Genomic DNA, 26,995 nt, shown 5'->3' on the forward strand with positions numbered 1-26,995 from the left:
GTTGACTGTCTTAGACACAAGGTAAATGAATACCCTTTTGTCGATAAAAAATAAAAATAAATTAGACTTTTTTTATAACTTCTTGTGCTGTGCGCTTCTGTAAAATGTTTTTTTCTAAATTGATGTATCTACGTTGTTCAGTTGCTTTTGCTCATCTGATAATAAACCGATTGCTGTTGAAAAGTTAAAAATGTACTGCTATCGTTTCAGTTTTATAAATAGGTATGTTGTAAACCGATGTCTGTTCAAATGTTTATTTATTTACATTTTCTTGTTTTGATTTGTAAAATAAATGTTCATATATATATATATATATATATATATATATATATATATATATATATGCTTCAATTGTTCAGATGTTTATGTGACGTACTCAATAAAAAAAATAATAATAATTACATCCTACTGTTTCTCCTTTCGTTATACTATTTACACTGTTTTGAACACAGCCACAGAAAGACAGCTGCAGGGCTTCTAGGTATGATGAGTATATCTCCGGTCCTTCTAGTGTTAAACAAAGCACTGCTGTCAATAGGTTGCTGCTGTGGTTTCCCCTTTTTTATTCTCTTTACTGGTTATTCTTCCAGGAATTGGCTCCCTATGGCTGAGAAAAAGAATGTTGTTTTTAAAGGATTAAAGCTATTCTTACTGCCAAGCCGTGCCGAGCTGTTACATTACTCTGTTTATCTGGCTTTCAGCTGCATTGCTACAATACCCTTCAGAAACTTTAAAGAGCTGATAAACCAGTCTAATGATTCACTACTTACCCCCCATTAACAAAGTCAGAAAGCATCAGACCTGCTCAGCTCTTCTTCTTCTTGGCTTGTGATATGATCAGGTCTCAGAAAGCTGGGCATTCCTTAAATTAGGCAGTGAGTTTTTTTCCATGAGTTGATGAAAGTGTGGCTTGACTGTTTAATAACAACAAAGTGTTGTTAATTAATTAGTAAATTAGTTAATTAGTTGACAAATAGTCAGCCAGGGGTGACCCTTGGGTGTGGGGCAGATCGGCTAAGCCAGTAAAACACATTCATCTAATTAGCTAATTCTTTAATGATATCAAGGATACTGCTTCAGGGATACTAGACCTTCAAGAGACATGCTGATCTTTATTAGATACAGTACAACACAATACTGCAGTCTAGACATACCAGATACCCAGTATCTGCTCATAAGGGGTTAACAGCGCCTGCACTATACAAATCTGAAATTGGTTAATTGCCTATTTGGTAGTAAGTGTCTAACAGTCTGCAGGAATCTGATTATTTTCATTATTATTCTAATTGTTTCTGTCATCAGTGTAATTGGTGTGATTGTTATAATTATCACTTCCTCAAACCTCTGCTACTCTGTGCACATATAGACAAAGAAATTCAGGTTGCACTGTTTAGATATCAGAACAATGCGATATGACTGATGTCAAACCGTGCAATACGACTTTTGATGCATTCATATGTACTAGGCATGTAATACAATAAAACAACGTCCGCCTCCTTCACACCATATTGAGCCAGTGGCAGGATTGAACCTTGGGCTCCAGGCACAGAGACCAAAGTTCAGACAGATCTTTATATTTCTTACGTCTCCAATGGGAGTGAGTTGAAAGCTTGTTAAAAAAAAGTCTTTTCCACTGAATTCAAAACCTGTTAAACACATCCACTAGCCCATTAAAAAACCTTTCCTTCCCACCTCCCGGCCACTCTTTCCCTCTTTCCCCCACTCTTCTTTCCTCCCTTTCTCTCCCTTCTGCTTCCTCCTTTCCTCTCTCCTGCTCTCTGAATGGCCTGAATAATTAAAGAATGAGGGAGCATTTTAAAACAGACAGTGCTCCAAGGCTTTATTGTCCAAGGTTAAACTGGATTAAACATTTAAATACAGCAATTTAAAATCCCTTTTCCTACGTTATTTATTTAAGGCACAGTGCTGTAAATGTGCAGAATGAGTCTCGGGTAATGTTGCAGGGTTGAGATTGGACTATTATTTTTATTGCACTTTATTAATTCATTCACGTTATTTTATTATTTATTTATTGTGTGCATTTTGAGTTTTGATTTATTCACTGATTTGTATATGTGGAACAGATGGTATGAAAAGGCTATAAAACACTGATAAATAAGATACCCCCATAAAAGTAAAAATAATGGTCATCAGTACTATGGTGAACAGAGAAAAGAAAGACGCCATAGCAAAATGATGCAGCAACTCAAAATAAAAGTGTAACTTTTATTTATTTTCAGAAACATTAATAAATATGTTGTACCAGAAGTGGACCTCTGTCTTATTCTTCTAGAAGTGCAACATATACTGTATGTAGTTGTTGTATTTAACTTTTTGTGTGATCACAGTTGTTTTGGATTTGCTTGTTTATTGTTTATGTACATGCCCTGCAACTAAGGGCATGATTTTAGTGGAAAAGACAGACAGACACATACAGTGAGACACAGACAGAGAGGGGGAACCAGGAAGGGGGGGTGAAATAGGAACGAGGAAGAGACAATTGAGAACGGAAGCTGACTGCGGGAGACCGGTCAAGCACAGTTGCAGTTTTATTTTCTTATTCCTTTAGTTACAGACAGGGACGCACTTGATTGGCAGCAGAGCTTCTGCAGCACCAAGCTAACGAAGGAGCAGACAGACCCAGGATTCTAGTGCTGCAGAGAGGCTATATGATGCTGCCAAAGGGAGCTGGCCTGGATTAATCCGGCCACTCCCTTGCGAAAGATAAGTGCTTTATTTTAAAATGATTTTACTGTAGCTATTTTAAACAGACTATTTTGCCGGATTCACTGTCTGCCTCTTTAGCACAACACTGGCCTTTTATTTTGTTATAGTTCTGCTGCTGGTTATTGTTCCTTGCACTCAGACTGGATTGCTGAAAAGGATATTTTAAAGTTGAAAGTCTCTGTCTCTTCACATTGTTATTTTAATGTTTTTGGAATTGTCCTTCAAGACCAAACCTTTCTTTCAATCTGTTTCCGTTGTGAAGAATTAGTTTCCCTCACAGCCTTTGGCTCTCTGACATGCAGTTTACGGGAAACAAGGACAGAGATAATGTCAACAAGGGCTTTCAAGGTAACAAGCTGCATAGATATTGTTCCAGTGGTACAAGCCCTACACAGTCTCGGAGCTGATGTGTGTGGTGAAGATATAACACCTGTACTGTGCTGTGGTTATTCCAGTTTCCCTGTTCTGTAATTATTTGTCCTGTCTGTGGCTGAGGTTGGGACTGTATTTCAGGAACGGCAGCTCATTTGAAAGGTTCCTCTTGGCTGAGTCTCAGTATTACAGTATTGAGCTGCCCTGCCAAGCTGAACTCCGGAGCAAGGCCCTCACCGGCTAACATTAATTTACTGTCCTAACCTTCTTATCATTAAGAAACAGTAAAGCTGGCCATTTGTATGACATTTAAATTAAAGCTATTCTCTCGCTCTCTGCTCGCACACAGCCTGATATACGAGGACTGTTCCGGCTGAAGCAGAGCAGAGCAGAAGAGGCAGAATCTCTCCATAGTTTAACTAGCTGGCTCTCCCGCTCCACTGCGGTGAGAAAAACAGTAACACAGACTATTCCATGAAAATCTGGGGAGGAATCCTACTCTCTGATTAGCTGGGGACGTACCAAATGAGGATGTGTAAATAAAATACCCTCTGGTTTGATTGTTGCTGGGGATAGACACCATTCCCTACACCCTCACTCCACTCCAACACTGCAACTGATATACAGCAGATAATACCTACTTCGTGAAATGGTTTGTGATATGTTTAATACAGCAGCCCATTTTTTATATTGCATGGACTTTACACTATTGCAATATAAATAGACAGAGAGAGTCGCATTGCTCGGTTTTGACATAAAAACAATTCGACTTATTTTTGTATGGGCCAAGTGATATGAAGTGATATAAGCAAATAAACTGCATCGAGGGGTTCTGTGACATCGTGAGAGCGAAGTTGCAGGGATGTGTGAATTGAAACATCACTGAGCCCCGAGATGCAGGTTCTTTATGAATTTGAAGAATGACAATTGTTAATATAGACTGCACAAAGAAAATATATAAAAAATAGCAGCACAATGTTGTTTTCAAATCCCAGCTGACAGCAGAGTCTGAGAAGCTTTCAGAAATGAAATCTAAAATAAAATAAAACGATTTGATGTCATAACCGTGAATGATGGACAAAGGAGGGTCTGTTCTGTAATTTCGACCTTCCGATACTAGAGGGCGCCTTTACCAGGATCTGCTGGACCGTGATCTCTATCACACTTGGAGGCAACCATCTTGGTGAGGGAAGCAAGTCCCTGCTACTCTAGTCAGTCATTATTAAGAACACCTGCCTTCTCTGGGATTGGTGTTCGGCTGGCTACGGAGGAGGGGCTCTGGATATGAAAGCGCACTGTCTCACAGCTGAAAGGATTTTGGTGCTGCAAGACAGCGGGAGACAAATGAATGGTCCTTTGTGTTTATTTGTTTTGTGTGTGTGTTATTTGTCCTTCGTATTCCCCAGACAAAGCACAGAGAAGTGCGTCTGGGATGATGAGGAGACTCAAGGGATGAGTGACTGGAATGGGGAGAGGATGGGAAGATATCCTTCTTGCTCCATGGACAGAGTTTTTGACTATCCACACTATGCCTTATGACTTTAAACTTGCAATTATGGGTATACACTATGCAATAATATATAAGGAATAAGGTGCACCCAACATAATACGGCAATAATAAGGCTGTAATTCTATCAAGGGTTTCTGGGGACATATAAATCACAAGAGTGCTGGCAGAAACCAGAGAATCAGAGTAGGAAATTTGCTTGGCTTTTTTGGAGGGTGGAGTTGGATGATTTCCTCCTGACTCGAGCCTCTTCTTTCTGAGGGCCATCAGTCTAAACTATCTAACATCCTACCAAGGGCACGTGGCTCAGGTTATTACTTACTAAATGTAAATTGCTTGTTGTTTTTCTAAGAGGTAAACCACCAATCAAGTTTATTTTTCTCCACAGATGAGATCATGGAACTGGAAAGTGAGAAAGCTGATTGGTGTGAATATGAGGGGGCTGACAGACAAAGCAATGTCACCTTCCACACAGGTGAGGAGGCCCTCACCCAGACAACAGGAAGACAGGGAGAGGGAGAGAGGTGAAAGACTGAACGAGGAGAGAGCAGTAGAGAAGGAGAAAAAGGGATTATCCAATAGTATCTCCATTTATTATTATTTGTTTATTTAGCAGACATTTGAAAAAACACTCCAGTTATTCAGTACTTCCCTTAATTTCAAAGAAAAATGTACAATCTCTTTCTCGCTCCGTCAGTCCAGAAGAATTACAAAATAAATAATAATTTTAAAAATACATAGTACAAATAATTAGTGTGTTGGTGGTAAGAGCCATGTGAGTGGAGTGCTGCCTGGCCCGAAGGCTGGGAAAGCAGAGCAGTTTCTGTGCAGTTCAGTTCAGCTTGACTCTGCTGTCCTGAGGAGAGCAGTCAGAGACAGGAGTGTGGAAGCAGGGAGGGGAGAGGGAGGGAAGAAGAGGGACAGGGAGAGTCTAGGAGCTGTATTGTGATGTCACTCCCCTCTTTTGTGCAGTCCAGGATCTGTACTGTGATGTCATTCCCCTTTGTGCGGAGTCTAGAATCTGTATTGTGATGTCATTCTGCTTTGTACAGAATCTAGAATCTGTATTGTGGTGTCATTCCCCTTTGTGCAGAGACTAGGATCTGTATGGTGATGTCATTCCCATCCTTAGTCTAGGAGCTGTATTGGTGTTTGCTGTTGAACATGCAGACAGCACTGTGCTTGGTGTTAGCCTGTGATTGATGCGCTGGTGAGTGGATTGACATGTTTGTCATTATTCCATGTCAATTAATGGAGTCCTCAGGGCTCAGGGTAATGCTCAGAGGCTGGGTTCTTGCAATTACAGAGTGATATTAAAGAAATCCTCAATGTGTAATAATGCATGTGCTGCTCAGTACCTCACTGATGGCTCAATTATGCTTATATCCTGATATTAGATTTCATTCTCTTTGAAAAAAACGTGTTCTTGTGATTTCAGTAAAAGTTAAACTGGCAATGGCTTCCATTGTGTTTCATCCAGAATTTTAAACACACTGAAGAACTGAGAAAGAAGAGTCTGCAAAAGGATGATTCACTCTACCCACCAGAACAGTCAGAGCAGCCCTGGCTGCCCACGGCCCTGCTATTGACAGTGCTATGGCAGGTGAATCAATCCCATGGTGTACACCCTATTGACAATGTTATGGCAGGTGGCTCTGTATCCATAGTTACCCTACACCTTTGTGACAGTGCTATTCAACCCTAGATGGAGTGACAGACCCTGCCCTGTCCAGCAGGGTGGAGCTCAGTGTAAAGATTGCTAGTGTATTCTCTGCAGCAGCAGCATTGTGCTGGTATATATTGTACACAATGCCCTCAGGCTGCTCCCAGCCCCTTCCCTGTCTGGGTCTCAACCCCTGGAAACAGTGTAATCGCCAGAGATAATGGATGGGAGGCAGTTTCTCCCAACACTAACGTAAATTGGCTAATAATTTTACGTGACATAATCACCGGCGCGGCGTGAATTCATTTCCATTATTCCCGCTTTGCGCGCACTGCCTAAAATACAAACGAGGGCCTCAATAGAAAAAACCCACAAAGAAAACCAATCGCTGGATTTTTTATTTTTTAAACAGAGCGCTTTGTCTTCATTAGATACTCTTTATTCTGGCCTGCCAGCAAACCAACACAGCAACACTGGCGACAGTGAAAGGATCCACATATAGGCTATGTTAGCACACACTGACATGTGTGACATAACTTTATTACACAAGTGAGCATACAGTGGCTGAGGTTTTTAAACTCAATAGAAGTTTATCAGAAAGCAACCTCATTTACATACATTTGCAACTCATTAGCACATCAAAATGTGCGACTTGAAAGGGAAGCATTGATTAGAAATGCCGAGAATGTTTTGTGTCTTCTTAACAAACACTTCCTAAGAAAAAACACTTAGAAAAGTTTAACTTTTGGAGAGAGGGGGGAAACACCTAAACAAGCTAGAGCAGAGTGTATGTGTGTGTGTGTGTGTGCACGTCTGTGTATGTGTGTGTGTGCGCACGTCTGTGTGTGTGTGTGTGTGTGCGCACGTCTGTGTGTGTGTGTGTGTGCGCACGTCTGTGTGTGTGTGTGTGTGCGCACGTCTGTGTGTGTGTGTGTGTGCGCACGTCTGTGTGTGTGTGGACATGCTGCATGTATCAGCTCTCCAATGTATATTTGTAAATAACTGGGCATTGTACAGGAACTTATACCATGTTGTAACAATATTCTTTAAAAAAATATATTATTGGGAAGCAAATTTACTGTGGGGCTTTTGACTGTTGTAGAGGTCACAAGTCCACACTTTATGTGTAACTGGAACCTGTATCATCTGACATCATCGGGACACAACCACTTTAACCAAGGGAAGGGTGCGTGCCTAAGTCTCTTGCCTACAGCATCTGTACAGCGACACTTTTGGCTTACGGCTGTCTCCTCCTCTGACAATCAGGAAAAGGAGTTGATGAAAGTTGCAAAGCATGTTGGGAGCTTGTTAATACTGCAGCCAGTCTCCCCTCACGCTTTCTCACTCTCTCCGATTCCAGGACTTGTTTACTGGCATGAAAAGTTTTTTTTACAATTTGCAGTGAATGCTAGTAAACAAGAAAACAATGTGCTTCTCTCCCTCTTCTCGGGCGGTTGCAGGGGCTCGGCTGTGCCTTGTGTGTTATTGGCATTGCTTACTGTACTCTTCAGAATATTGATCTAGAGCAACTCGAAAGCAGTAGTGTTACAAAGAACAAAGCCTCCTTCCACTGTTGCACAGATCTATAGATCCTTGAAACTGAGCCTGCCTCAGTACTCTGGGCTGTGTTTCCAGCACAGTATACCACTGCAGTGATCTGTGATACAGGGGCAGCCTCATTAGCAGGGTCCAGTGCAATGCAAACAAAGCTATTCTCCACACAGCACTTCAGCATAACCCACAACTCAAGATATGAGGGCACTAATACAGAATCAGTAACACGGGTATTGATAAAAGATCAATAATAATAATAATAATAATAATAATAATAATAATAATAATAATAATAATAATAATAATATCAATAAGTAATCAATGGGTACAGCAGCTTAAAAAACAAACAACATTCACTAGCTGTGTATGGGAATACTGTATCCATGAATCTGTTTTTAAACCACCTCATCTACATAAGTCTAACAGAAGCCTATATTCCACTGGGCCTGTCAGAATTTCTCTGGTCTGCTGAAGAACATTCTGCAGGTAGGTTGCCATGGTGTTGCTATGGTGCTGCATACCAACTCACCTGCAAAGTGTTACTGATCTTGCAGACTCTTCCACAGTGCTCTCATTCAAACACACCTGCACCCAACAATCAGTGACAGTGGACTGTTCAACACAGTACAGAATACCCTTATAAAGCATAGTAAAAGCATGGCAAAGCATAGCAAAGCATAGTGAAAGCGGAACAATGAAGTATGGTAAAACTTATTCATTAACATGGTAAACCAAGGTACATTATGGTTAATGCATCTAAAAAGCATGGCAAAAGTGCAAAAATTCAGTGCAACAATACCATGGTAAACTTGCATTAGGGTAGAGATCTCAGTACTGGGCATCTGAGACCAGCTAATTTAACACAGTCTAATATAGATAACTCAGTACTGTACTGGGGATCTGAGAGCCAGCTAATTCAATACAGTCTAGTATAGAGAAGTCAGTACTGTACTGGGGATCTGAGAGCCAGCTAATTCAATACAGTCTAGCATAGAGAAGTCAGTACTGTACTGGGGATCTGAGAGCCAGCTAATTCAATACAGTCTAGCATAGAGAAGTCAGTACTGTACTGGGGATCTGAGAGCCAGCTAATTCAATACAGTCTAGTATAGAGAAGTCAGTACTGTACTGGGGATCTGAGAGCCAGCTAATTCAATACAGTCCAGTATAGAGAAATCAGTATTGTTCTGGGGCTCTGGTGCCTGTTAATTCACTGGTTTCTTTCTTACTGGTTATAAAACAAAACCAGTACAGACTTACAGAAATCCATTTGCACTCCTTTAAAAATCAATTTTTCCAGGAGAAAGCTGACCTGAGTAGAAAGCTTTTTCAGCCGTTTACTCTGAGACAGTGCAGAAGTAAGAGGTTCAGTGGCAGCAGCATTGAGCTGGCTGGTCCCAACAGCACAGAGGTCATCACTGATCTCTAGGGAGTTTGTTCATTTACCTGTTAAACCAGCAGGACCAGTTGACATGTGCTGGTAATCCCTTCCCATCCCATTACAAAGCTGACTGTGTCAATCAGTCCGCTGGGAAGGCAGAGGATTCAGATTCCAGCCCTTCTCAATAAGGGTCTGATGAGTGGAATCGATCAGGAACTTGCTGAATGCTTAGCTGGAACAATGCCAGATTAGATAAACCGCTGCATCCTCCCTGGTACCTTTGCCATTGGTCACATGGTCTGATTGCAGCTAGATCATTGGAGTTTGAATCACAGCGCATGAAGTAATTAGGTACCAGGAGGCAGCAGCAGCTTTTGATCGATAGCGATCCACTTTAGATATCTGCACATTCCATAACGAAGTAGAAAATACAAGCAAAGGACCAAAAAGAACATAAGAAAACAGGGACCCATCGGTAACATTGCTAGTGTTTACAGGAGGATTAAAAACTGATTTGTCTACATAAAATGATTACTCCCAGCATGAGCACTTGCTTTGGTGTCACCATCTCAGGAAGAGTCGACTAGAAAGGATTGCATTATGAAGTGACGGCACTGCAATGTGCAGCTCGCAAGAGCGTGCCATCCTCACACCTTAAAGTTCATATCACTTAGATTTGTGCTGGCAGATATTGCACACCTAGGCCGTGTGTTTAGTGCAAAGAAAATTAAAAAAAAAACAGTCAATGATTGTGTGAAGGGCTACTGTGTTTTGCAACTTCAAGGAAAGTGCTGCCGAAACCTAAATAAAAACTGTCTAAGGAAAAGAAAACTACAAGAAAGCATCGCTGGATTAAGCTTGCATTGTTTTGTACTTGTTTTGTAACACAAACAGCTATGGTTTTGTTGCATGCATGTTGTCGGCAACACAATTTGCACCTCTGTACTGGGTTTAGATCCCAGGACAGCAATGGCCAGTATTTCATGCAGGTTATCTCCAGAGCAGATTCAAGGTGGCAGTAACACATGTTTTATCTGGTGGACGGTTCGCAGGTAACCTTGGAATGTTTTTCCTGTTCACACACTTGTTAAAACGTCGACTGATGCTATCGGAATGTTGACAGACTGTTGGGGCATAATCAGTGTTGACATCTTGCATCACCATGGGAACCCAGTACACAAGGCTGTTACCACAGCAACTGAACAAACGGAGGGGTTAAAAACCAGGAACAGTGTTTTCGGTACTGGACTGAAGAGCAGTTAAGGAATATTTTTTTTTAATCACTAGCACTTTAAGTGGCATTGCTTGTCTACATTGGCATCTATGTAGCCCATGTGTCAGTGTTTGTTACTATTAAACTGTATGTGAACTCACTGCATCATCCACACTATAGAGCTTCCTCCCTCCCCAGATAACATCCTGCAGGGCTTATGCGAACCTGTCTAGTTCTGAGTGACTCAGGGGAGACTGGTCTTCTGTTTGTGGGAGCCTGAGAGAGATGAGGGGGGTAGATGTCGATGTCTGAGTGACAGAGATGAACTGACCTGCAGTGTTTGTGCGAGCCTGTCAAGGTCTCGATGACAAAGCACTCTCCCTCGTTCAGGCAGTACGCCAGGTCCTTGTCTCGACATGGCTTGAAGTGCTCCGAGCGCTCAGGAGGGGAGGTGGGGGCATCTGAGAACCAAAGAGAGAGACAACAAGTTAACACCAGAGAGAAACAGTTAATAAACTTACCAGAACTAGTTAACACCAGAGAGAAACAGTTAATAAACCTACCGGAGCCAGTTAACACAGAGACAAACAGTTAATAAACCTACCGGAACTAGTTAACACCAGAGAGGCTGTGTGGTCCAGTGGTTAAAGAAAAGGACTTGTAACCAGGAGGTCCCTGGTTCAAATCCCACCTTAGCCACTGACTCATTGTGTGACCCTGAGCAAGTCACTTAACCTCCTTGTGCGCCGTCTTTCGGGTGAGACGTAATTGTAAGTGACTCTGCAGCTGATGCATAGTTCACGCACTCTAGTCTCTGTAAGTCGCCTTGGATAAAGGCGTCTGCTAAATAAACAAATAATAATTAATAAACCTAATGCAACCAGTTAACACAGAGACAAACAGTTAATAAACCTACCGGAACTAGTTAACACCAGAGAGAAACAGTTAATAACCTAATGAAACCAGTTAACACAGAGACAAACAGTTAATAAACCTACCGGAGCCAGTTAACACCAGAGAGAAACAGTTAATAACCTAATGAAACCAGTTAACACAGAGACAAACAGTTAATAAACCTATCGGAGCCAGTTAACACCAGAGAGAAACAGTTAATAACCTAATGAAACCAGTTAACACAGAGACAAACAGTTAATAAACCTACCGGAGCCAGTTAACACCAGAGAGAAACAGTTGACCCTGATCGCCAGGATTTAATGTAGTTCACCATCGTTTTAATATGCTCTCTGTGCTGTGCAATACCTGTCTGTGTTATGCTATACCTCTCTGTGCTATGCAATACCTGTCTGTGCTAAACTCACCTAGGCTTCATCATGGTAAACCTTCATCAGGAAATACCTCCCTCCTTCCCATCCCCCCAGAAATAACCACTAAGCCACACGGCTTCCCTCCCAGCCAATATCCCAGCAATAACCACTAAGCCACACTGTCTCCCTCCCTCCCAATTCCCCAGCAATAGCCACAAAGCCACTTCATACTTGTCCCTGAAGTTTTCACCAACATGAAAATGTGACTTGGGCAGGTTTTGCCTTGAGCCGTCAATATTATAAATGTTAGGCTAACAGACTTCTTTTGGGTGCTGTGTGAAAACGTCCTTCAGAAGTGACATTACCCCCGGGCCATGCCTGTCACATGAATTTAAAAGGTCGCCTAGCATTGATTACTGTGCAGCAAGAGGAACGACAACAGACCCTGAACAACAACAGAACTAATCTGCACCACAGCAAGGGGATAGGCCTCTTAATAGGAAAATAAGCATGCACACGTGACAAGGGTCTGCAGAAATCCAGGGACAAGGGAGGGTGGTGTGTGTGTTAGTGTGCAGTCTGCTAATAGAGCAAGTTCAGACTTATCCCACACTGAAAATCTGAAAAGGAAAAAGGGTTAGTAGTTGGGAGTATAATTTGTAAAGCTTTCAGCTAATCTAAAACTGCTCACTGTAACTTTTGGGCTATACAGCTAGCCATGCTCACTGTGACTGCTGGGCTATATAGTTAGCCATGCTCACTGTGACTGCTGGACTATACAGCTAACCCTGCTCACTGTGACTGCTGGGCTATACAGCTAACCCTGCTCACTGTGACTACTAGACTGTTCTGATATTATAGACTTCTGTTTTAAAAATTGTAAAACTGACAGGAGGTTGGAAACCAACTAAAAAAAAAATCAGGAGCAGAAAGGGAAGAACATTAAAACTAAATGAACTGTAAACCCACAAACAAGCCATCTAGCCTCTGTCAAAGATAGGGCTGGTACAAGATAAAAAAAACAACATGTTTGGCTTTCCATCAGCTTTTTGTGTCATGGATTACTTGGTATTAAATCAGTAAGTTTTGGCCTGAATTTCCAGAGACAATTCTGTAAAAACTAAAATGGAAAAAGCATGGTTAAAACCGTCATCCTGAGGAAGCCATTTCTCTTTCAACCTCAGGGTAGGTGGTTGTCTTCTCTTTCAGGGAACCAGGGTTACAGTAAGTAATGTTCCCTTTCAATTCGAAGACTACCACCAACATTAAGGCGGTAGAACCTGGAGAAAGTATGCGGTGTAGCCCAACTAGCCGCAGTGCAAATATCGGACATCGAGGCCACTCTGAAGAGGGCCCAACTCTCTACTGGACAGTGTGGCTACCCTTTCAGGTGGGGGCAAGCCAGCACCATCATACGCAGTCAAGACTGTTTCCACAATCCAATGTGACAGACGCTGCTTTGAGAGGGGCTGTCCTAGGGTCCGACTGACGCAGAACTCTTGTCTATCCACGTAGCATCTCAATGCCTGCACCAGGCAGAGGAAATTCAAACTCCTATCCTCCTCTGAAGAAAACGGGGGTGGATGGAAGGACTCCAGTTCCACAGACTGATTAATGTGGAAAGCTGTGATCACCTTGGGGAGGAAAGCAGGGTTGGTGCGCAGAGGCACCCTGCTGCCATCCTCCCAAATACGCATGCAGGAGCTGTGCACGGACAGCACCTGCAGCTCACTGATCCGCTTAGCGGAGGTGATAGCCACGAGGAAGGCTGTCTTCATAGACAGGTACTTCAACTCTATGGAGTGTATGGGCTCAAACGGTGCCGTCGTGAGAGCCTCCAGTACAATATTAAGGCTCTATTTAGGGAGAACAGTCCTCCTGGGAGGGCGTAATCGCTGAGCGCCTTTAAGAAATCCGGTAGCCAAGAAATACGCACCGGGAGACACCGAATCTACGGTTGCATGGCATGCAGAAATAGCCGCTAAGTACACTTTCAAAGTGGAAGGTGACCTACCAACGTTTAGCAGTTCTGCCCTAGCATTCTGCAACGTACCCACAACTGCATCTGATAGCCCTAGGGCTAACCAGCGGTCCCTTTCAGGTGCCAGACCCATAGCCGGATCCTGCCCGGTTCCGAGTGCCAAAGGGTGCCTCTCGTCTGACTGAGGAGATCCCCAGGGCTGGCCGTGTAACAGCTGGCACAAGGTCGAAAATCAGATTCTCCTGGGCCACCTGGGGGCCACTAGGAGAACTGATGCCTCCTCTAACTGGACCTTTTCGAGAAAGGCTGGGAGCAGTGGTATAGGCCGGTTGTTCACTGCTGATGTGCCCTGTAGGCGATGCCTTAGGTCACCGAGCAGAGCTGTTGGGACTGGAACTGTTCTGGTGACAGTCCGCGGCAGAGGAGCTCGCCAGCAGTTCAACAGGAGCATGGAGGAGGGAGCAACGCGGCCACCTGCTGGGCGCCTCGCGTTCCCGGTGGGATCTCTGCAAGAGATCCTCCATGGCTAGCTCAAAAGTATGTCCTGGGCATCTAGCAGAGCTGCCTTATCCACGTCAGGAACCCTGGCTTGTGACAACCACAGCTGTCTACGAGCCACAATCAAACTAGCCAGGCTTCGGCCAAGAGCTTGCTCATGGAGACCGGAGATCTGCAGCAACGTGCTGGACAGGAGATCCATGGTCACTGGCTCAGGGAGCGGGGCCTCGCGCAGTAGACCATCCATATAGGCCTTGAGCATGCTCGCCATGTGTGACAGGCGAGTTGCCTGTGCCTCTGCTACATACGCCCGCTTGAGATGCGTTTACGTCAGCCTGCATTGAAGGTTCGGGCACACCGGGTCTCCAGCCAACCCACACACCGGCAGGGCCTTAACCAGGGCAGCGATGGTGGAGTATAGAAGGCTTGCCTCTCTAGAAGCTTTTGCAGCCTGTTTTAGCACGCTAGGACCTGAAGCCGGACGATCCCAGGAGGAACGTACCTCCTCCATGAAGTCTGGGAAGGCTGAGAACTTTTGAGGGTGAGGAGCCATTGCCTGCATCCAGAAGACGGACCGGCACGGTTCTGCTGCTGGCGTCGAGGGGACCTGCAAGAAGGCTGCAGTGCATCCCATAAGTGCCGAAAAAGAACTTATCAACAGGGGAGAACTAGCTTCTGAGGCTACCTCGAAGCCAGGTTCTTCCTCGAAGCAGAGGGTTGGAGCTCCCCTCCTACCTGCATGTCCTCTTGCATCAGATGAGATGCCTCTTTCCATCCACCCTGATCTCCCCTGGGGGAGGGGGGATATGGCAATTGGGGTTGCAACGAAGCTGGGACTGCGGCCGGGGCCACAGGTACCTGTTTGGCCAAGAGCTCCAGGACATGGGCCATCTGGGCTTTGAGGTCCATAATGTCCCTCGCCTGCCTCGAATGCTTCACCCGGAAATGGGGAGCGACTAGGGCCTGCGCATCGGGGATGTCCAGCAGGTGGTCCTGGTACAGGTCATGGAGGAGGGACTCTGGTGCTCTGGCCACCGACGGTCCGGCCACCGAGGATGCGGCACTCGCCTTTGTGGCCCTCTCCAACCTATTTTCCTTCACCCGGGGCTGAAAAGCCGCACAGATGCTGCAGGCCACGTCCCTCTTGAGGGCCAAGGTGGCATGTTGGATGCCTAAGCACCACGCACAGAGGGTATGTTTATCCTCCTGCGGGATATTCGCACCGGGTACCAAAGCACTATGTGCACCGTGTACCGTTCAGCACCGTGCGCTCATGCACTGACGCTGTCGCAATCAGCCGATCACTGTGTGCACCCTGCACCGTGTGCACCGTGTGCACCGTGTGTACCGAGCACTATGTGCACTGTGTACCGCGCGGCACTGTTTCTGTGCATTGATGCTGTAGCGCTGGGCACCGTGTGCCGTATGCAATGAGCAACTTGTGCACCGGGATACCGAAGGGCTATGCATGTGCCGCGGTACTGAAGCATGTGGCAAGGCCTAGCCCCGTGGAGGGGAGCATGGCTGGAAGAGCCACTCAACAGCGGGGATGCAGCAAGGCCTAGCCCCGTGAAGGAACTGACCACCCCCTGTGAAAGAAATAGACAACCACTCGTGGGTGAGTGCACACACATGACAGACAGATAACAAAGAGTGGCCTACCACGCAAGCGAGGAGGCCATTGAAAGACAGAAAGGAGAAAGGCTCGGTCTTTTTAAAGTCGTTGATTCCAGGAAAGTGGCGAGCCAGCTTTCAGCATGAATGCAAGGGAAATACAATCAACTCGATTCGACTCGAGAAGCTCTTTTCTATCAACACGCTCAGCTCAACACAGAGGTCTTACAGTACTGTCTTGAGTGAGAAGGAAAAAGAGAAATGGCATCCTCAGGAAGTGGGCGGGACCGAGTGCATCATCCCAGGAAGGGGCCTATTGGCAGCTTTGGTATAGAGAGCTCAACAATTACCTACCCAATGGGCAGGCATATCCCATAAATAATGTCGTTGGTGGTTGTCTTTGAATTGAAATGGATCTATAACTTTTGTAAAAACCCAAGAACATTTTGGTAAAAAATGGTAAAATCGAAGAAAAAAAATTAGAAAGTTTTTGTTTTTAAAATCTGTTTTCATAAATAAAATACAGTTTCATATGTATGAAACTGATGGAGACTGTTGCTGGCTTTATTAACAACATAATAGTGTCTTTTATTTATTGACATATTCTTTAAAGAACCCCTGATTTAAAGCTTTATGCACAGAGCCAGGTGTTAGACTTATGATCAGGCTGTATGCAACTCATTTCTGATAAAAGTATCACTTTGTTCCACTGATTCTAATATTCAACACAGCTGGTCTTTGTGTATGAGAGAAACTGACAGTGCCGGGAACCTTAATTCAATAAGCCCTTTCCAGCGAAAGACTGGGACATTATAAAGCCATGCAGTTAAGAGAGTTCATTCTGAGTCGTGTTTATTTGGACTCAATTAACACCTTGAAGATAAGCAGTGTTGTTCCAAATTCACTTGGCTAATGGACTGAACTTGTCATTTCCCCTCAAAGGGAGCTGAATTGGTTTCTGAGACTGAGAGCTGAGAAAGGAGACAGTTTCATTGTGAGTTTCATTGTTATGCTGACTCGTGTTATTTCACCTTCTTTGTTTGTTGTCTCTGTTTGGAATACTGCAGCACTAACCTCTCTGTACAGATACAATAAACTTCATCCCCCGAATCAGACAACTGAGAATGAGCCTTCCTGGACGGACAGAGACTTAGACAGGCAACATCTCAAATTGCCATCTTTGTGTGAATGAATTAGACCACATAAACTGGGTCACGCACACGCACGCACACACGTTTGTTTATAGTGTTTATGAGGACTTTCCATTGACTCTCACTATATTTTTATTTACTATTCCTAACTCCAGTCAAACAAAACTCCACACAGGGTGACAGTCAACAACGAACAACATATTTGGGCACTTTTAGTTTGTTTCAAAAAACAATAATGTTTAATGTCTGTTTAAACACCACAAGGACTTGGCCTGTCCTCATAAGGAGTCACTCCTTCAGAGAATCCAAAACAAAACAAAACTCCCGTCTCTGTTTCATCTGTACCTCACAGAAGAAGCTTTCCTTTGAGTGACTGACAGATGGCACTCGCTGGATATTTGAGCTTATCCAAACTTATTGACTGGATAAAGGACTTAGGTTCAATTCTGATGGTAGACCAAGATGAGTGCTAATCAGGGTCTTTGAAACCAGACCCCAGCCACAGCTCCCTGTTAAGACCACTGTCTGTGAAAACAGCCTGACCATTTAGGGGAGCTCAGGCAAGCTCAGACGAGGTTACAGAGCTCATGCTTCTTACTGGCACAGTGCTAACCACAGTGAAATAAAATGTGTCAACATCAACAATGAATCACATTATATAATTTGACATCGATGCATAATGAGACTTAATTAGCCCAAATCCCTATTGACATAAACCACTTAAATCAAGTCCTCTGCCTGTGGTTTCATTTTGCGTAATTAAATAATAAAGTAATGAATCAATCATTCTGGGTTCAGGGGAAATTTGAAATCTATCAGCAGCAGTTTTTGATATCGATGCCTGAGCTTTGTCCTAAATGATTGATGTGAAGTAGGACCCGGTCTGCCCTGGACACCCTTCAAAACAAAACTACTGACCAGGGCTGACCTGCTGCTGCTTAGCTTTCAGCCCCCCAATCCAACTTTGTTTAGGATGCATGGAGTCTTACCATTTTTTCTGGTGTTATAGTCACATTTGGAAGCACTACTTTCACAGAACCTATGAATTTTTACATTTGTCTCCACTCAGCCTGAAAACAGGGAGTGAGGAGTGCATGTCTTTTGAATTTGTGGCAGTGCAAAATTAAAGAGGTTTGCAAATGTCAAATAAAGGTGAATATGTACACAGAACTGCAGAAAAGTGTTGAAAACAAGTTCTGAGCAACTAGCAGAGCAATATTCCAAACATTTTCATGAAAGCGGAGGGAGCAACTTCAGAGAAACAAACTTCAAATTAACCAAAGCCTTCTGTGCAGAAAATATACCTCTGCATCCCCTTGATAATGCAAAACCTAAAGGGAGGATGGGCTACAGTTTTGGAGAAGCATGAAACTCTGATGACAGACATTGCTTCAATTGTATAATTTTCAATTTACAGCCAGAAATGTCATTTAAGATTATTATTATTATTATTATTATTATTATTATTATTATTATTATTAGTAGTAGTATCTACATGTTAATTTAAGCATGTTATTATTATTATTTATTTCTTAGCAGACGCCCTTATCCAGGGCGACTTACAATGTTACAGTTGTTTGAAAAGGTACTGTACATTTCTTTTTTTAATCGATATTTACTTTTGACTGGAGCATTTGTTAAAAGAAAACACATTAAATACATGTTAAATACATTAAATTGATGTTTATTTAGTACAAATATTAAAACATTATAATAATTACATTAATAAATATATATATTTTAAGTTTGAATCTTTGTAGTCGTGATCGTTCTGTGAAATCGTCTATTTTTAATGAGATTTTTACATATTTCTACTGTGACAAAATCGTATCCTTAACTATTGCCAGCAGTTTGATACTAAAAGACATTACTTAAATCCCTGGGATTCTGGTTGTTAATTTAATTTGGTAAAAGGGGTTACCACTGATTTCTTGAAAGTCACTCTGCAGTTCCACTTCTTTTAAAAGAGGTGCCAAGAAACAAGTTCAAACTGAAATGCATTGGTATTCAATGGTGTTCTTCCTATGGCCATTTAAAAAAAAAAACAACAACTGAGGATTGTTTCACACCTTAGATTAGATACATTATACAAGCTATCTGCAGCATACCGTGGTAAAAAACATTGTTAAATCGTGTTAAAGCTCAGCTAAGCGTGGTAAAGCACAAGTATGCGTGTTAGAACACAGACGCCTAGTAACGCACAGAGACGTGTGGCTAATGTATTGTGTCAGCATGAGAAATTACCATGCAAATGTACCATGGTAAACACTGCAGTGTGAGTCAAAACAATGTTGCCTTCTACTACAGAGCTCCCTCTCAAACACTTCACATAAACCACCTCAACACCACAACAGTGATGCAGTATGCTCCCTCTCAAACACTGTCCCACACTGGAGGAAATTACAGCAATCTATGTATCTGTGCAGTCTGAGGTCCTGGGTAGGCGCTGTATCGACCCATTCACCTTCCCTCTGTCTCATGAGTTCAGACAGGACAGCTGTGCTCAGTCTCAGCATCACACAGATGCTGCAGAACAGAAGCCAGTGATCTGAAAGGCATTTCATTATTTTCATTATTCATTAATTACCAGTGCGTGCAGTCTGCTCAGACTGGGAAAATACTGGACTCAGGACCGCTCACCCTGCACTGAAACTGCCCTGCGTGAGTGAGTGTGTGCAATCTGCTCCAGACTGGGAATGAGACTCACAGCATTGCACAGCCTTGCAGAATCACAGAACAGATCCTCATACTGGACCCATTGAAACAACATGACATAAACTGAATTCCCATGAGAACCATAGAGCTGCTCCTTCCCCTGACTGGTCAGACTGGTGATGTGTACAATATGCATACAAGCTGGTCTATAGGAGCGATTCAGGACCACAGACTTAAAGTAGACCCAAAACTCATACTGCATATTATAGAAGGACGACCCAGAACCACAGAACTACCTCTTAAACTGGACCCATTCCAACAGTGAGATCAAGGACTGCAGATTCATGAATGTACTGTTCTGTGATGCCTGGTCCCAGACTGGTCTAATATTCTGCTGGTTTCCTATAATGCAGAGTGAGCAGACCCTTACCTGCCTGTGGATCCCAGGAGCCAGCACAGAGCTCTGTCTCTGTGTCGAGGTGTCAGTCAGCGCAGGCTCTCTGTCTCCCTGAGCTGCGATAACTGCACACCTCCAATAATTACAACAGTAAAGTTTCCAATTTACACAAGGAGACCAATTACCAAATGAACCTCCCCTTCGCACATACTGATACCGTCAGGGGGGTGAGAGGGTGTCACTTTGTCAGCCACACAGACGCAAGCTCTCCTGCTGCTGTGCAGGGATGCAATAGCACAGCGCGTAATGCACGTCATCTAGAAATCTGCAACTACTCACGCCCTGGTACTGCCATCACATGGAGAATGTTTCACTGAACTCGAGGAACAGTTCTAGCCTTTCCAGTTTTTTTTCTGTGAGCCCTTTATTACGCGTTAGCTACCTGTATAAAACTAAAAGCTGGGATGGATCACACTAGAATGCATCTAATTTTGCCCTGATGAAAGCTATGGTATAGTGTGGTATACCGTGGTAAAAGGCATATGAGGTTTTGTGATACAGATCAGAAAATACAGTGCAGTTCTACTGCATGAATAACACCAGGAGGAGAAAAAAACTCACCCTGATTCCTATCAAATTATCTCATACTACATTTAAACATTTGGTATCTATGGAACCTTTCCTGTTACTGTTGTACAAACGAAGGGAGTGCTAGTTTTGTGACTGTTGTTTTTTGCGGTTTCTCGCGGTTGTTTCTCGTGATTGGTGTGGTCCTGTCTGTGTGCTCAGTCTCTTTAAGCTCTGCAGAGACTCAGAAGCTGGCAATCCCAGGCTGGGAGCTGATCTGGGCACCGTGCTGGAGTCATGAGCTTGACAAGCTGTGAACACGCGGCCATCATCCCTCCTGGCAGTAAACAGCTGGGCCGAGCCATTCCAGATGTGTCACAGCAGCCACACCATCTCTGCACAGAACACCGCCCAGCCAGACACAAGGGGAGAGGGGTGGTGAGAGGGGGAGAAAGAGGGTGGAAAGAGGGGGTGCTGCTTGTGAGGGAACTGGCTCTGTGTGAGTGTGTGAGTGTGTGTGTGTGTATGAGAGAGAGTGTGTGTCTGTGTGAGTGTGAGAGAGACTTGGAGAGACATGAACCAGAATTTGATGCGAGAACTGCCATCACCCTTACCATCTTTCTCCCCTCTCACATCCCCATACCCTCTCCCCCCCCCTCTCTCTCTCTCTCTCTCTCTCACACTGATGCAGTTCTGTCATTGTCAGTGGAGCACAGTCCAGCGTGTCTCTCCTGCTGAGAAAAGTAATTAATCTCTCATTGGCAACCAACCCCAACTCTGACTGAGATACAGGAAGCAGTGCAAACCGCCAGCACAGACACTCACAATGACACCAATTTACACATGCACTGACAAGAATGCACACACACACTGACAAGAATGCACACACGCACTGACAAGAATTCACACACGCACTGACAAGAATGCACACACGCACTGACAAGAATTCACACACGCACTGACAAGAATGCACACACGCACTGACAAGAATTCACACACGCACTGACAAGAATGCACACACGCACTGACAAGAATGCACACACACTGACAAGAATGCACACACGCACTGACAAGAATGCACACACACACTGACAAGAATGCACACACACTGACAAGAATGCACACACGCACTAACAAGAATGCACACACGCACTGACAAGAATGCACACACGCACTGACAAGAATGCACACACACACTGACAAGAATGCACACACACACTGACAAGAATGCACATACGCACTGACAAGAATTCACACACGCACTGACAAGAATGCACACACGCACTGACAAGAATGCACACACACTGACAAGAATGCACACACGCACTAACAAGAATGCACACACGCACTGACAAGAATGCACACACACACTGACAAGAATGCACACACGCACTGACAAGAATGCACACACACACACTGACAAGAATGCACACAAATTGACACAAATATGCACATATAAGTGGCACATGCATTCACATGCACATGTAATTAATGTAATTATTAAAAAAAAAACTCTTTGAAAATGGGAAACACTGACATCTTGCAATGCACACAACATGCTAACAAACACACACACCCACAGTACCAGCACGCACACATGCTGACAGACAGGCGCACAGTGAAACATTGGTAATCTGCTCTAGGACAAACGATGAGTACTTGACTTTCCTGCTCCCACAGTCTTCCCCGGAGCCCTCTGACCCCCTGTGAGGACCCCCACACCAATTGACCCCCTTGCGAGGCTGGATCTGTGGATATTAAACAGGATTACAGCACACAATGTGCAGGGCACTGGCACAAAAAAGGTCAGTAAAACTGACCAGACTACATTCTCCCATGCCCTGGCCAACTCCTGATACCGCCTGGAAAAGGGGACTTGAGTTCCTCCCTCCCTATCAGCGACACGTTGCATCTCAGTCTCCCTTCAGCTACGACATCTTCAAAAAGGACAGTGCGGCTCTCTGAGACTTGTTAAAATCTCTTGATGAGTGGTGGCTGAACCCTGTAAATGAGTTAATGGCCAGGCATAAATCACAATGCTCGTTTGCCAACAAAGACAACAACAAAACAAATAAAAGGAGTCCAAGTCTGGGAGCCTTGCCTGCTGAAGCTCATCAATACAGTCATGAAACACACTGTCTTGCAAAATGAGACAGGGCTGCTTCAGTGTAAAACACAAACACACACACAGAGAACACCAGCTGAACATAATGTGAGATGTAATAATTAATATGGAAGGGTGTGACAAAGTGGTTTGCAGTGCGCAGGTGCAGGCATGAAGTGGTGATCAATAACGGACAACAACGATAATCCAGGTGCAATGGTTATTTATTTATAATCACTTGACAACTGTAAATAATAATGAATGGTAGTACACAACGATGTGTACTACACAGTATAACCCAGGGGCTCAGTCCCAAAATAATATACACAGTATAAATACACACGAAACACGGTCACAAGTCCAAAGTAAGTGCTTTAAGTGCAAGTGTTGAAATACAATTTATTCATGAACAATGGTGCAGTGTTTTCCAGGTTCGTGCTGGCCTTAAGCAACAGCTCCTGAATTGTGTTTAGCCATCTAATAATCACAAACAAGCACAGTATTAGACACGACAAAAACAAACAAACGCTCACGATACGTAACCATAACAAAGGAACAGAACTCTCGGCCGCGTCCCCTTAAGTACTGTCAGTACAATACTGTCTCTCCAATCCGTGATCGCCACATCGCTTCCCATCTGGGACGATGACTTAGTGTACTGTGACTCCGCCCCCTTTCCAGATGGCTGACTTCCACCTTTCCCTGAAATTAATTGTCAGACCGTTCAGTCCGGGGCATGCTGTAATTAGAGAGAAGGAGAGAATGCTGGGAGCTATGAGAAGTTGGGGAGATGGAGTATCGTTTGGAGCAAGTCTGCCATATTTTGTTTTCCTTCTGATGTAATCCAATACACAGTTTAGAGATATAATATTTGCTGTCGCTGTTCAATTGTTTACTTGATTGCTGAACCTTTGTATGGAGTTCACTGTTGAATAAATCCTGTCTCAGAGGTTGACATATCATTCACGCTGTCCAACCCCGAGAACAGAAGGTATCCCACAGCCTTACATATTTACTGGTAGCAAGTGGTGGTTGTTGTTTTAAAGCAAAGACGGTACTTTTCGGAATACAACCTGCAATTGTTTTTTTTGGACATTCATAATTCATAATAATTGCCTGACAATAGTGTAGATTATTGTTTCAACACCAGCGAGATGTACATTTTTTTGTCTGCAGCCAGCAACAGTAATTGATGACAAACATACATAAGGACTTTCTTTTGCAATGTACTCAGTTGTACATGCTTTACTATCACCATTGATCAAGCTGCGGGTTACAGGAGCAACTGTTACGTGCTTTTGTTTTTGTTTGTTTACAAGCTCAGCACTCCCTGTATTGCATCAGCAAGCTCTGAATAGTTGAAACACATTCAAGCCCAGCGGTGCCTCCCTTCCTTTGGCTTACCCTGCAGTACTGTTCGTGATTTGCAAGCTTTCTGTTTCATTTTCTCAACTGCTGTGATTAATTTGAAAACCCTACAAACAGCAACTGTTAACTTACACAAGGCAAACTTTATTGCTTATTTCCTAATTAGTCAGGTGCTTTCCTGATGGACCAACTCAGGTGGTGCAACACAATCGTTTGGCACCGCCATCTTTTATTTTCCTTCTGATGTAATCCAATACGCAGTTTAAGATATAATATTTGCTGTCGCTGTTCAATTGTTTACCTGATTGCTGAACCTTTGTATGGAGTTCACTGTTGAGTAAATCCTGTCTCAGAGGTTGACGCACAATCCTGTCATCCTGCCTGATTTATCATTCACGCTACTGACCCCACAGCCTTAAAATAATTTTAATTGTGTTCAATTTCACTCAATCGCGATCACAACAGAGAACCTACTATCCTTAAAGTACAGAACGTTCAGATTCAATTTCCCTTTGAGAGTAACAGTTTGAGCCCACAGGGGAGACAGAGAGAGAACCACTAACTGAACCAGAAAACCATCCAAGAAGGCCTCAACAGGCTTAGTTTTCTGAGATTTCGGCTGTCAAGACTGTAAACCAACACTGTAATTTGAGTAGATGAGAAAGCATATTTTGAGAGTCAGAAATACAACACAACCTGCCAAGTTTCCAAGAGCCTCACTTATACAGTAGCAAGCTCTAAATTATTTCCCAATCTGACAATGTATCTTAGTGCCCGAACTGGATTCATGTACAGTACAACATTAGCTTTCACAGCATTACGCTTAGTGACACATTGGCCATTTATAAAAGCTGTCAATTGTGTAGGAAAAACACACCAGCCCAGCACAGGTACAAAACCAGAAAAAACAACTAAGGAATTAGAGTTTAAATTGCTTAAATGACCCCTTTGAGTTGTTAATTAATTTCAAATGAGTTTCCTCCTGAGTAGCATTACTGGTTAAAAACAATAGCAGTAAACAGAATAAATAATGAAGAAGTTTCTAGAGCAGTTTGTCTGACTCTAGTGATCACTTGTCAGGCAGCAAGGAGGCACTGTAGACTCGACCCTAGAACCAGAGCAAGCCTCCCATTTATGATACAAGAAGTTTCCTTTGTATTTTATTTGGTAATACTGTTTTTTCAACAGATATCTAATGTCCATTTCATCAGAACCTTTGTAAATGTGCATCCACAGCGGCAACAGGCCCCTAGAAGACAAAGCCCATGTTGGTGAAGTGTTGTAACTGCAGTGAAATGGGTCCAATCAATCAATATATGTTTTATCACTCATTTTGCTGCATAAAGTCCAATGAAACCTGCTGAATAATGTTATGTTAACATATTGAATTACATACCGCTTTGTAGTTTTCCATACACTTAATGAAAAACTGACAAAACGGATCAAAATCTAACAGGAAATACTGTACTACTAGTATGGCTTCCGGTAGACTTTTCCAATATAATCTTGTAGTTTCTTTGATTACATGATGTTATATAAAAGATCTAAATTATGTTCATATAGTTCTTTTTTTTTTTAATCGTTTTTTTATGATGTCTCAATCCTAAAATTCTAGGTGATGCAAAACTTTTGGCCATAGCTGTGCATCAGACCCTCTGTGCAGTATGTAATGAAAACATAGAGCGATGAGGCCAAGCTTGGTTATGATTTTCACCACAACTTCTGTTTATCCAACTTGATAAACAGTCCTTGTGTTATTCAATGGAGCTCTTAGCAATGCCTTGATCCCATCAGCCCATTCAAACAGATGAAGTCCAGCTGTGTCTGTGAGAAGGCTTTCTTCCGATGCATGCAACATTGATTCATGGAAAATAAACTCACTGGATCCTCTGCTGGCAAGGAATTATTCAGATTAACATTTCCAGCGAGTCCTGAGTAAAACAAGACAGCGGGAGTCTTAACTGGGATCTTTCAACACTTTTTGCTCAAGTGCTAAAGTGCCATTTTTTTTCTGAAAAAAATAGCTACTTTTTACAGAGCTGAAATAGGCAACTCCAAATGACTACCTCTGTGACATTAATAATTATCTGCAGGAGCTTTTGAAATGGCCGTGTGAGTGTATCACACTTCAAGTTCTTCCACTTTTCTTTGTCAGGTCACATTGTGTTCATTCTGTGAATTTATTACCTGTGAGATGCAGAGAAGCAGAGCTCAGATAGAACACATCAGCACTGCAGAAGCAGCACAATGGGCATTTCATTAGGGGCTGCTGAGAGCTTTCTCATCAGTTTATGAAAGTGTTTGTGTTAAGATGGGCATTCATTATTAACATTTTAATCATCATTCCTTTGTCAATTCATTAGCGATTCATTTTTATGTCCAGTGTGCTATACTCTCTGCCATGATCAATAAAAATAACAACAGTGATCATTTTTGCTGGTTTGGACTTATCCATGCAGCCAAACAAAAAAAACTATTTTCACTGATGCAAACAACAGGCCAATTTTACTGTAGAAGAGCAGTTGAAAACCAGCACTGTTGTCAGTCAAATACCTTGCAGGACTACAGTCAAGAGTTGTACTGTATTCCTTATCACTAGTGACTATTCCCCTGTCACTAACTGTTTAGAGAACCTCTTCATACAGACCCTGTTTACTCGGCGCACACAGTCCTGGTTTTGTCCGTTGCAACCTAAAACGATCACCTTCACAGAGGACTGGGGCTGGGAGAGGTGTCAATATATCTGACACAGAACAAACAGTGACAAATGGCTGCCTATTGACCCCAAGGATTATTTGTGTACCAATGAAACCAGTTCTGCCCCCTTGGCCTCCAACAAGGTCCTGCTCCATCTTGCATAGCTTGCACAGAGTTCTCATGTATTAAAAAAACAGCAAGCTAACCTGACACGGTACTCTGAGATTTACAAGCATGAGGAATCCACTGAGATAGTATGCATTAATACACAGACACAGACT

At 43.2% G+C, this 26,995-nt stretch overlaps 1 protein-coding gene across 1 annotated transcript in view; it reads right to left on the minus strand.

The window, feature by feature from the left end:
• LOC117416003 (pro-neuregulin-3, membrane-bound isoform-like) overlaps window positions 1-26,995 on the minus strand; it is a 127,794-nt gene that overhangs the window by 34,484 nt on the left and 66,315 nt on the right. Inside the window, exon 2 of the mRNA XM_059026298.1 lies at window positions 10,749-10,878. Within this exon, the coding sequence (XP_058882281.1) occupies window positions 10,749-10,878 (130 nt within the window). The remainder of the gene's footprint in view (window positions 1-10,748; window positions 10,879-26,995) is intronic.

Source organism: Acipenser ruthenus, chromosome 7, assembly GCF_902713425.1.
Source record: "Acipenser ruthenus chromosome 7, fAciRut3.2 maternal haplotype, whole genome shotgun sequence".
Classification (NCBI taxonomy): domain Eukaryota; kingdom Metazoa; phylum Chordata; class Actinopteri; order Acipenseriformes; family Acipenseridae; genus Acipenser; species Acipenser ruthenus.